The following is a 12,742-nucleotide window of genomic DNA, read 5'->3' on the forward strand; positions in this document are numbered from 1 at the left end:
CGGTGCCCTTTTTCCTCAGGGCAGGTGAGAGGCGGCCTCGCTATCTAGCCCTCTGGCCCCGCCCCCTACGCGGCTCGCCCGCCTGGCGCGTTGCCATGGGGACCCAGCGGCCTCGGCGGGCCTTCTGCTGCGCCGTCCCGCGCGTCGCCTTTGCCTACCTGGCTCCTGCGACAGTGGGAGGCCATGGAGCTTTCGAGAAACTCGGTCGACAAGACCAGGAAGCGGAGGGGCCTGGGCCGTTGCCGGCATTTCTTTTGGCTGGGCATCGTGTTCGACGCTGTGGGCGCCACAGTGCTGTTCACTGGGGTCTTCGCTGACCTGCTGTACAGCGACCTGCTGCTCTACCTGGGTTCCATCATCATTTTCCTCAGCCTCCTCTGGTGGGTCCTCTGGTACACCGGCAACATCGAACTGACTACTGAAGAAGCCTTGAAAAGGCCCTTCGACGGGGTCTCAGCCACCACGGTGGACCTTCCAAGCCAGCCCGTCAGCCACCGCTTTGCTTTAAGGTTCTGCAACGTTCCCAGACCCTTTAGGCAGATCCAGCCAGGGTGGCGCCGCAGTACCCTCATCCAAAGGAATTTGTCTCTGAGTATGACCCTGTCGGGCCAGGTAGAAAAACAGCCAGCAAAGGAGGACCAGGGCAACGACGGAATGCAAAGTGTCAAGAATAGTAGCGACGCTGAAGACTTGGACGGAGAGGATCTGGGCCCCCGGCCAGAAGCTGTCCAAAGTTCAGAAGGAGTTTGTGCCCCAGGCCCTGATTCTGGTCCACGGTGCCGCGAGGCTGGTCTGCTGAGGTTTGTCAAACCAGCATCGACCCATCTGGTGCCACCTGAGTCCACTTCACCTCCTCTGGACCAGCTTCTGCCTCCAGTTATCCTCACCTCTGTGGTCCCCTTGGCCCCTACCAGTCAACCTCTAGCTAGTCTGACTTCCGGGAACCTTACCTTAGTTTCCTCGGCCTCTATGAGCCAACCTCCAGCCACTCTTGTCTCTACAAGCCTGCCTGCTGTCCCCCTGTCCTCTGCAGGCCAGCCTCTGGACACCCTGGCCTCTAAGAGCCAGGCCACAGCCATGGTGGTCTCACAAAGCCACTCCCTGCCTGTGGATGCACAGAGTCACCTCCAGGTCCACGTAGCCTTAGGAAGCAATCTCCAGAATCTTTCTCCGGTCTCTCAAACTCAGCCTCAACCTGTTCAGGGTTCCCAAGCCCAGATTTTGGCTAACTCCACCACTCTGATCCACCTTTTGTCGGCCCCATCTTTTCAGACCCAGTCGGTGGGCTTGAGGGTCGCCTCGGCTGTCCAGGACTTGCAGGTCCTGTATGACACTCAACAGGTGCCCCAGAGCAGGGCTTTAGTCCAAGAGATTGCTCTCAGCCAGGCTTCACCTGCCAAGGAGATTCTTAAGAAGCCAGTTGCTCAGGCTTTCGAGACTGTGCCACCAATGGGCCAGGAGCTAACTCAGGAAGTCCCTGACACCATGTCCCCACTGCCTGAGTCCCCAAGTCCAGCTACTGAGGTGCAGCAGTCAGTGTCCCCTGAGGGTGCGTCTACCCCCACGTCGGAGAAGAGCAGTCATGCTCTCTAGTATAGAACCAGACCCCAGCCATCCAAGTGGTCGCTCAGACCTCTGCCAAGTAAGTGCCTTGGGAGGAATCTTCACCTACAGTATTCCTAGATCGTTTCCAGGTCTGTGTTATGGTTCTCTCCTCAACCCCTTCTGTTCAAAAATATTAAGTTGATGGAGGTAGGGTGGCCTTCTCTTTCTGTGATTAGATCTTTGGAACTTTGGTAGGTTTTTGAAACCTAGTGCCCTGCGTTGTTTTACCCATTCTACCAGATACTAGTGTGATCAGTTTCTTTTATTTAGATCTAGTCTGGAGAGGGTGGTAATTACTTTTCTTCTGAGAGCTCTAAGGTGTGGGAGTGAGGGGAACTGCAATGTTTCTGAAACAAAATGGTTTTAGATGGTACACGTAGCATTAAATAGCAATGAGCCCTTCAGTGGGAAAGTTATTCCCTTTTCACTTCTTTGAAAATCTTTGTGATTATATCAAGGGGAATAGTTTTGCGGGTTAGTGATCTCTAACATGTCTAACATGTTTTGGTAGGCAACAAGTGAACCCAGCTAGGATTTAATACCATTTGTGTTAACAAAGTCATTTCAATGCATAATATCTATTTATGCCAAGCAATACTGATTTTTCTATTTACAATAGTGATGGTTGCTTTTTGAAATACATTAAAGTAAAATGAAAACACAAAACACTGTATGAGTCAGCTTAAAGGCAAAAGTTAATTGTATAGATGAAACTTGAACAGATTCTGAAGTTTAGAAAACGTTTGATTATTTGTACTACGTCACAGGAGCTTTCTACTAATTCGCAAGACGCTTTGTGCTAACCTGTTCGATGAACTTTATGGTTAAGGCCGTTGAGAATGAATTCCACTTAACTCTCCAACCCCCTGACAATTAGAAAGGTAGAAAAGACCATGTCAATATCAAAATGGGTGACCCTGCTTCTCTGCACATTAAGTGCTGTCATACTAGTATACATCGCTGAGTATCACTTTCCTGCTCTTTCTCTCTAATCCTGTTCCATTAAATTATCTGCTCCTTAGGAGCGAGGCGGGAAGAGTACGGGACAGAGCAATACTTTGGAGATTATGCTATGCTCCTTGTTGCTTAACTGTACCAACATATTATCCAAGAAGGTATTCATCCTTATTTCATATTGGTTGGCTCCATTTCCAGCATGTGATACAACTGAATCTTAAGTGGAAGGCAAACTCTTCATTTTCTTACAATTTTCTCCAATTCTCCTTTAAGAAAATATATATACACGCTCTCTGTAGCTGTGCACACATATATCTATTCCAAAGATAATCTGTAGGGGCAAGCGTTTTGGCTCTTTGGGTTTTGTACAATTTAGACACTTGCGTTCTAAAATGAAATACATTCAGTGATTTGTTTATTTCTATTAAAAAAAGACCAAAACACTAACAAACTAATCATTTCACAAGGAAAGCATTTAGTATCACTGAAAACGATTATTAATTTTTCCCATTAATTTTGTTCTTTCAGGTAATTTATATAATGGAAATAACTTTCCATTTAATTCTTAAAGGAGACTTGAGCACCTACTACGTGCCAAGAATAATGATAAACAAATATAAAAATGAAAGGATGCAGACCTTGCCATCAGAAAGCTTATAGACTTTGTTCTCTAACTCAGTAGTGGCTCTAGTGAGGAGAACATTTTTACACAAGGAAGAATAAGCAGTAGGCTGGTGTCTACCTAATAATTCTTAATGGAAGAATTATTTTTTGACAGGGAGAGCCATGCGATGCCCTTTTTTTTTTTTTAATTTATTGGGGTGACAATTGTTAGTAAAATTACATAGATTTCAGGTGTACAATTCTGTATCACATCATGTATAAATTACATTGTGTGTTCACCACCCAGAGTCAGTTCTCCTTCCATCACTATATATTTGATCCCCCTTACCCTCATCTCCCACTCCCCCACCCCCCTTACCCTCTGGTAACCACTAAACTATTGTCTGTAGCAATGCCCTTTAAATAATTAATTCCTTGACCAGACATTTATTTCTAGCAGGTGCTAGGCATTACGTTAGGCCTGATAAACTGGGGATTGATTCAGAGCTAGAGGAGATGACCCTGCTTTCCAAGCACTCCCTGTTTATCAAAGGAGACCGACATACCAGGAATAACTAACAGTGTGATGTAACAGAAGTCTAGTAGAAGTGCCTTCAGAATACAGATGTGGAATGGGTGAGGGGCTCTTGAGTTGGATCCTAAAATAGGAGTTCATGGGGTGAAGAAGATGGGAAGATCATTCCATGTGAAGGAAAAAGCATCAACAGAAAGGCCCAGGCATAACACAGGTGTAACAGTCCATGGCTCATTGGGGACACATTTGGGAAAGGACAGTCTGATGCTATAAGCAAGGGTGCTTGGGATATAGAAGTTGGAGGGAAGGGAGGGAGAGAGAGAGAGGGAGGGGGGAGAGAGAGGGAGGGGAGAGAGAGAGAGAGAGAGGCCTTTGAATACCTGCTTTTTAAGCAGGGTGTTTTGTGTTCTTAATTCTACCTGTGGGCTCTGTTATAAAGCAATGGCAGCAGGCCGATGGTTAGAGAATAATTGCCAAGTTCTCTCCCAGTTCTCAGCGGAAAACAGGTCTCTTATATGTTAGCAACAGTTCCTAACTGAAGTGTAAGCTCCATGGGTATTCATCTTGGAAAGCGCTCTCATGTGTTTATTTACTTGTACATAATTTTTGTTTTTTGCTACAAAGATGACATCAGATAGAATAAACACCAAATGTTATAACATATTTCTGCATACGATGGTAACATACGTACTTCTCTAGCATAGGGGGTTGATAAATTTTCTAGTAAGGCCCAGATAGTAAATATTGTAGGCTCGGGGGGCCTAAAAGCAAAATCAAGGATATTATGTGACTGCTTATATCACGAGAGAGAAGACTCCTGCTCCCCTTGTTTGCCAGGGGTGGGGTGTGCAGTTGTTTTGACCCCAGTTGCAGCAGCTGAAGTCATGTACCTAAGCAAGAGCCACTGGCCCAAGGGAAAGGGAGAGGGGCCTGACTGGTCAGGCCTGCAGCCAACACAGTGTTTTTCAGTCTGCACCAGTGGCACTCAGCTCTGAGGGCGCCATTGCCTTAGAGAACCTGGCCATCTCCTCTTGGTCCGCTGGCCTGAGGAGGGGCGATTTGCCAAGTCTCTGACTCCCAGAATGAGATTCCACTGTTTGGTGCCTGGCGTTTGCCAACAGTGGAGTCTACAGTGAGTAGGTGGTGATGACGTGTAGGCCCTGAGCAGTCCGCTGGCCAGACAGGCAGGCACTGGGTGCTCTGGGGGGAGCAGGGGTGGAAACTGATGCCCTGGCTTGGACTTGGAGGCTCAGACCAATAGCCCACAGTGACACGAACACACAGAGTGGGAGGGTGCCACTGGCATCTAATGGGTAGAGGCCAGACGTGCTGCGAAACACCCTACAGTGGACAGGCCAGCCCCTCACAACACAGAGTTTCTCCAGCCCAAAGCACGATTAATGTGAGGTGGAGAAACCCTGATTTAGAATAACAAAAAATTGCTCTATAGCTCATGAGGTATTTAAAGAAAAAAAATCTTATTTTGATCCTCAGATGAATCATTGCCTCTTATATAGTAATGGCGTCTTCTCTACTCAACCTTGCAAATCTTACTCATGCTTGTTTTATTTACTTTTGTCTTCCCATTTTGTATCATGTTTGAATAAACATGCATACGAGTTATTTATTAACAATAATAGCTGACCTTTATTGGGTGTTTATAATACGCTACACACTGTACTGAGTAATTTCCCGATATTTCATCCCTCACAACAATCAGAGGTAGGCATCATTATTATCTTTACTTCAAGGAAGTTAGATTTAATATTGAGAGGTTGGTAGATTTGATATTGAGAAGTTAATTTTCTCAATGTCACACAAGTGGAGGAGCTAGAATTGTATAACTGATGTGTAATTTGTTATAAGGTGTATAGTATAAGCTTTCCTTCCAAGTTAAAGTTATTAATGAGCCTTTTTCTTAAGCCTGTTAATTATCACTTGAGCTGTAATACTCTAGATTAGTCAATGGGTTACTTCTCTATTTAAAGCCTTACTTTCAGAGAGAATGAAAATTGACAACTCTTTAATTTTTTGTTACATTCTATGTCACCTCAAATAAAAATTGCTTTTTTCTTTCCAGAACTCACCAATGTTTCTACACACTTAAGTGCCAACTTTATAAAAGCACAAATACTTACATTAGTCTCATTTTGGAAACCGCCATCTGGAATCTTGACCAACTCAGACCAGCAGACTTACTAGATGGCCTCTGCCAAGTATATGAGTTTCAGTGTTGGGGAGAGTTTTCTAGCTTTAGCTCATAAAGTTATTTATTGCCAGAATCTTAAGCCATAACAAACTATGCCACTCCAGATGAACTTTCTTTTAAAATAAGTTGTTTTTTTAAGATAGACTTCTCTTGTGAAAGCCTTCCAATATTCCAAATGGAAAATGTTTCATGTACTCTGGGTGAAGAAGTTGTTAAGTAAGTACAATTCCTATGGAAATGGACTTGAAAATGCAACTCCTTGCATTTTTTAAGGATACTTTGTTACCTCATTAGCTGTCAGAAAGATTGACACAATCAATGCATGATAACAAGCTACAATTTATATTTACATGCTCCTTGATTTAAGTAACGTCTTAGTTTCCCCGTTTCCCTGGGATTTAAAATCTGCTGATTTAGTGCATATTTTCATGCTAATAAAATAAAATTCATTTGGGACTGCCCTCATTTTATGATCTTTCTTTGTATTGATGGATTGTTTATGTAAGAATGCTCTAAATACAGGGGTAGTTTCTTTTTGAAGTTCCCAATTATAGACAAAAGTACCTTTTTTAGGTAGTACAATACTTTGGATCGAAACTTGCAAAACTTTTAGCAGTTTTTATGTGTCTTTCCCTTTTCTGTCTATGTGCCAGTATTTCTATATTTATAATTTTAGAAAATTAACTGAAGCTGGAAGACTTTGCATTATATGTGCTTGGAGAAAGAATAATTGGAAGGACTTTATGTTACATGAAATAAGTCAGTCACAACAGGACACTTACTTACTGTATGATTCCACTTATATGAGCTTTCCAGAGAGTCAAATTCAGAGAGGCAGAAATTAGAATGAGGCTTGGTAGAGGTCGGGGAGAGTGGAGAAGGAGGTGCTGTTTAACGGGTATAGTTTCAGGTGAAAAGAGTTCTGGAGCTTGGTTACCCAACAGTGCGAATGTACTTAATACTACTGAATTGTACACTTAAACATGGTTAAGATGCTAAATTTTATGTGTATTTTGCCACAATTTTAAAAAAAGAATAATTGGACTAAATCAGCAATGTATAAGCCATATGACACTTATATATTTCTTTTTAAGTAATAAATATATGTAACCATTGCACTTCTTTCTGTATGTAAAATGCAGTAGGTAAGCACAGTTGTTTGAATAATTCCAGAACTACAGTTAGGAACTTAGAGAAAAATCATCTTTAATGTGCATACTACAGAACAAAGGACTCGGTAAATACAAAGGACTTTGTAGAAGGGTGCCTGTGTATGTGTGTATGCCTTGAGTTTGCAGGAACCTGCAGAAAAGTCTTTTATCTTGCCAAGGTTAATCAATACTAATATGATTGGATTTTATCTTGGGTAAACAGAGGTGGTTCCTAGGATCTGTGGTTAGTGAACGTCAGCTGCCACCAACAGTGCCTGGAAGCAGAAGATGATCACCTTGAAAGAAAAATAGAAACAGCTGCAGTCATTTTAATGATGTTTATGTATTTTAAAAACACTAAAGTTTTCTGGGTTTTTTTTCACATTTTAAAAGAAAAGTTTTTATAGGATGGACAGATTTTTAAAATTTAAATCTTTGGCTAGATAATATATTTCTATATTAATGAAATTTTAAAAGCATAAATGGCGCATACTGAAGTCTCATTACAACCCTCTGCATAGTGCTACTGATAGGCATTAAAAATGTTACTAGTTTCAATATGTGATGATGGAAGGAGAACTGACTCTGGATGGTGAACACATAATGTAATTTATAGATGATGTGATACAGAATTGCACACCTGAAATCTATGTAATTTTACTAACAATTGTCGCCCCAATAAATTTAAAAAAAAATGTTACTAGTTTCTTAGAAATGGTTTATAGGGGTGGCAGGTTAGTTCAGTTGGTTGGAGCATGGTGCTCATGGTGCTGGGGTTGCCAGTTCGATCCCCAAGTGTGGGCCACTGTGAGCTGTGCCCTCCTTAAAAAAAAAGAAAGAAAAAATCAGTCATTTATATATAATATACTTTATATATGTGTCATTTATATATATATGTGTGTGTATGTATATATATGAAGAGCTTACGTATTCCAGTGTTTCTTTACATACTGTTCAGCACCTTGCTTTTTTCACTTAACATATATCAGAGATCTTTTCATTTTTGGGAGTTAAAGAGCTTTCTTGTTCTTTTTTATGAACATATAGTATTCCATTCAGTGGTTGTATCGTAATTTAGCTTATTTCCTGTTGATAGACATTTCAGTTGTTTCTAATCTAATAAATGTTTTTAAGCAATAATAAATTTGGACCTAATAAATAGATATGGACCAATCAACTACTAGTGATTGACCACTGACTTAATTCCAAAGGCCATTTAGTCTAGTCCCTTCCCTCTCCCCTCCCAAACTCACACACCAAAATCATAAGTGACCTGCCTAAGACTGCATAGCTAGTTAATGACAGAGGCTGGATGAAAATATAACAGCCCGGAGTTTGACTCCTGTTTCCAACAAATCAGTGTATTTACCATTTCACTGAATTGTAAATGGCCTCATTAAAAAATATATCATTTTAGAGATTTGAATTTGAGCTAAAAAAGATGAAGCGTTTTACATTTCCCTTACCACCAGAACATTTTGATTTTCTAAGAGGTAGTACATGAACATTGTTTTTTGTTTTTTTTTTTAAAAAAGTGAAATAGGACGAAAGGCTACATCGTGAAAAGTAAGTCTTCCTCTGACCCCTGATCCCCTCCTCTCCAAGTCCTCCATGGTTTTTTCCCCAGAAACAATCGTCGTTAGTGTCTGGTGTACTTTTCCAGACACACATAAATGTGTGTGTGTGTGTGTGTGTGTGTGTGTGTGTGTGTGTACAGGTACTTTTTCTTAAAATGTAAATAGTACTATATTACACATCTTGTTCTGTACTTTCCCTTTTTTGCCCCCTTTAAAAAGTTTCTCTGAAGTTGTGAATGTGCAAGTTAAATCTGGTTTGATAGATTTGTAAAGTCCTTGAGGGCCGGAATCACCTTGCTCACTCTTTTTTTCTCCCGCAGGACATATAAAATACACTGAAGTATTTTGGACTTAATTTTATTCTGAGTTATTAACGTCTTATACACGCCATCATCCTGAAGAAGAATCAATGTGTGTTCTATTCAGCCCTTTTCTAAGGATTTGATTTAATGTCTCTGGCGTAGTGAAAACACAGTTATGAAAAGGCTGGAGATAGTGACAGTGAAAAACAAAATAACAGAGTTCAAAGAGTCTCATTTTTCCCTTTGGTCTTATGCAAGACTTCTAAAACTGGAGTTACTAAAAAGTGATTAAATTCAATTCCTTTTTAATTTAGTTCATACTAAGTGGTAGGTACTTCATGGGACATCAAAACAATTCCGTCTCCGCAGAAGTCATTTCCATTCTGAGTGCAGTTAGAGGCTGTATGTGGTATGACTAAGGCTTCCAATACTACAGTCCACAAATCCCATGTGAATTCCCCATCAGCTTAAGATCTCCCACTGCTTGACTTTGTGGCACAAAATGGCATTGGGCCATTAGTTATGATTAACAAAGTCACGTAGTACTTTTGGGAAAGTAGAAATGGGCAGTAATTAAGAACTCAACTCATTTCAGCAGTAGTCTGGTTTGATCAGTCCGAGAATATTTTTCTGGTTCTTGTTTCTGAGTTGGGCTGAGAAGGTGACCTAGCTGTGAGCTAGGTCAAGGCACATCGCTCAAGAGTCTAATCCTCCTCCTACCATGCCATTGTTCCTTAATGTGCTTTGTATCCCACCGTATGTGTTTGCCGTCCTATTTTAATCAGTGGGGAAATGGACCATATAACTAATTCAGTCCTAAGGCTTTGTTTATCCTCTGTTACAGAAGTAAATTTTTAGTGGAACGATTTAGTATGGAGAAACATTTCCAGTACCATAATTGGATTATACCATGGGGACTTGCTGTTACATTATAAATCACTTCCTCTGAAACTTAACATCCACTCAGCTTAGATTGCTGCATCGTTTTGTCCTGCTTTGCAAAAGGACTAATTTGACTGTAAAGAGGGAGAAGGAATGAGTATTAGTATTACTAAAGGGTCCTCAAACAGTCGTTCATTTATTTCAGGAACCCCATTTTGGCTGTTTTCTCAATGGATCCTTTTCATCTCAGCCACCACCACCCTCCGCTAAGCAACTGTCACCTCAACCCTAGGCTGTTAACTGAAATCTTAAGAGATAATCCCTTCTCTACTCTTGCTGTGGGGTCTTGCACATACTTTTCTCCCTGCCTTCAAAGCACTGTCCCCCTCTCACAGCCTCCTGATCCCTTCACCCTTAGGTTTCTGCTCAATTGTCACTTTCTCAAGGGAACCTCCCTGAGCTCCCTAAAGGGGTAAATTCTGCCCGTTATAGAACCACATAGCACCATGTGATCTCCTTCAAAGGACTTGATTTGTAAAATTTACATTTAATCGATACCTGTTCTTTCATTAGATAGTAAGCTGCATGAAGACGAGGGTCTTTACTATTATTATTCGCTGACCCAGTGCCTAGCACAGGGCCTGGGACGAAGGTGTTCAGTAGATATTTGTTGAATAGATGAATGTAGATGTTAACTACTATTAGATTGAAAGTCCGTAGGTAAAGATAAAGCTGAGGTTAGGTGGTGCCTACCAGACCAATTAGTCAAATAAAACTGATTTCTAAGTTAGATACATTTGCCGTCTGAGGAACTGTGGGGAAGAATTAAGGTACTTTTCTCTGTAGCATCCTCCTGGTAAAAATCTGAAAAACATTCCAAATAAGCATTAAACAGCATGAGGATCTTGTATATTGCCACCATTGTTTTCCAACAAAATAAAATAGTAAGTGATTTTTTCCTATGTTCCCCCCAAAATATTAAAGATAAAAATGGAAATGTTATGGCTGTTCACCATATAATTTCATATATTATGTTTTACTTTTTTGTTCTCTAATTGTTGCAAATATGTTTTGTGTCTTCAGTTGGACTGAAAATTTACTAAGGCTATGCTTTATACCAGTGGTTCTTAATTTTGGCGATATTGCTGCTCAGGGGACATTGGTAATGTCTGGAGACATTTTTGCTTGTCACAATGGGGAGAGGGGTTATGCTACTGTCACCTGGTGGATAGAATCCAGAGATACTGCCAAACATTATACAATGCACAGGACAACCTGCTCCCCTCATAAAGCATTATCTGGCCCAAAATATCAGTAGTACCAAGGTTGAGAAGCTCTCTTTTATAGTTCTCTGTAATACTGGGATAAGGAAGGCACTAAATTAATGGCCTTTAGAGAGGATACACACACACAAACGTGTATATATGTGTGTGTGTGTGTATACATATATATACACACACACACATATATATAGGATATATATATATATACACACACGTATGTATGTATACACAAACACATCTTCACTGTTGAGATCTTTGATTAATGAATAAAGTTTTTATAATAATTGGCTCATAAAACAATCATTGACTCTTTGGAAAGAGGAAAGGAACAAATGGGACATCTACTATTTTTTATTTAGCAATTGTTGATCTGGATCCTCCCTACGTTCAACTTTTTGAAAAACATTGGTTGAACATTTATAGTGATCCTCTCATCCACAGCAAAGATTCATTAGCAGCCATTTGGTCCAATGACCTCACTTCTCTAGGTTAGAGAAGGGCACCTGCCCCAAACTTGGCCAGTGAGAAATTCTTTTTCTGGTGCCTTAAGCTATCCTCATGTCCTTAGAACAGATTTTCCTTTTTATGCTTAAGCTAGCTTGGGATAGTTTCTGTTACTTTCAAGCCAAGAAGCTTTAACCAACACAACTACTCTAGGGGTGACTGTAAAATTCATCTCTAGGGGGAAGACTGCCCTTTTGGGAAAAAAAAAACAGTTTAATGGGTCTTCTGGGTATATGAAAGTAAAGCAGAAATTCATTCTGGAATGAAGAAGCTCAGAACAGTCACGAACAACTGTAATGCACCATGAGGCAAAAGGATGACAGCATGGTGGGCTAGGCGGCATCTTTGCTTTATTGTTTTTGTTTTTGGCAGGGGCTCTGTATTTTCATTGATTTGACCCTGTGACAGAAAGAGTTGGGACTCTGGGAAAGGCAAGAGAGAATAAAGGAGGTTTTTATTCTGTCAAGGTGAGTTTGCCCATAAAACTGGGTAACTGAGTAGAGGATCCCCAATGAAGGGACCTGACCAAAGAATTCCAACAGTGAATTATGCTATTTAGTTTTAAGATTTTTCTTGGAAGCTTAAGCTTCCATTCAAAAAATTTTTAAACGTGGCAACCGAGTCTTAGCCATGCTTTGGGAAAATAAAGAAGGACCTGTGTTCAAGCTTATGGAGAACATAATGCTGGGAGTGTATATTGGCACAACTTTGGAAAGCTCTTTGTTTCTTATATACCCTCCAAGCCTACAATTGTACCCTAAAAATACTCTTGCACACATGGTTCAGGAGATTGTACAAGAGTATTCATAGCAATGTACATAATGGGAGAGGGGAGAAAGAAAACAATTGAAATGTTGGTGATAGGAAAATGGTGATATAATTCATGGTATAGTCATATAATGGAATGTCATATGGCAGAGAAAATGAAATATAACTACATATGACAGATGGATTCTAGAAACTATTAATTGAAAACTAGTATAATATAGCATGGAAATAATTTTATCAAATTAAAAACCAAGCAAAAGTAAATAGTATATTGTTTAGGACTATATGGTAATTACATAAAGACAAGTTTAAATTATTTTTTAAATCGGAGTAGTGATTACTTTTGGGAAGAAGCAGGGAGACGGT

General features: G+C 40.5%; 1 protein-coding gene across 1 annotated transcript; it reads left to right on the plus strand.

Moving 5' to 3' along the window:
• The first annotated feature begins 95 nt into the window (after nt 1-95).
• LOC117019416 (uncharacterized) lies at nt 96-11,169 on the plus strand. Its single transcript, XM_033101080.1, is given in 3 exon segments — nt 96-125; nt 127-1,642; nt 8,958-11,169. Coding segments are annotated over 2 exon segments (1,497 nt in total). The 3' UTR covers nt 1,594-1,642; nt 8,958-11,169.
• The last annotated feature ends 1,573 nt before the right edge of the window (nt 11,170-12,742 follow it).

The sequence above is a fragment of the Rhinolophus ferrumequinum genome, assembly GCF_004115265.2.
Source record: "Rhinolophus ferrumequinum isolate MPI-CBG mRhiFer1 chromosome 15 unlocalized genomic scaffold, mRhiFer1_v1.p scaffold_54_arrow_ctg1_1, whole genome shotgun sequence".
NCBI lineage: Eukaryota > Metazoa > Chordata > Mammalia > Chiroptera > Rhinolophidae > Rhinolophus > Rhinolophus ferrumequinum.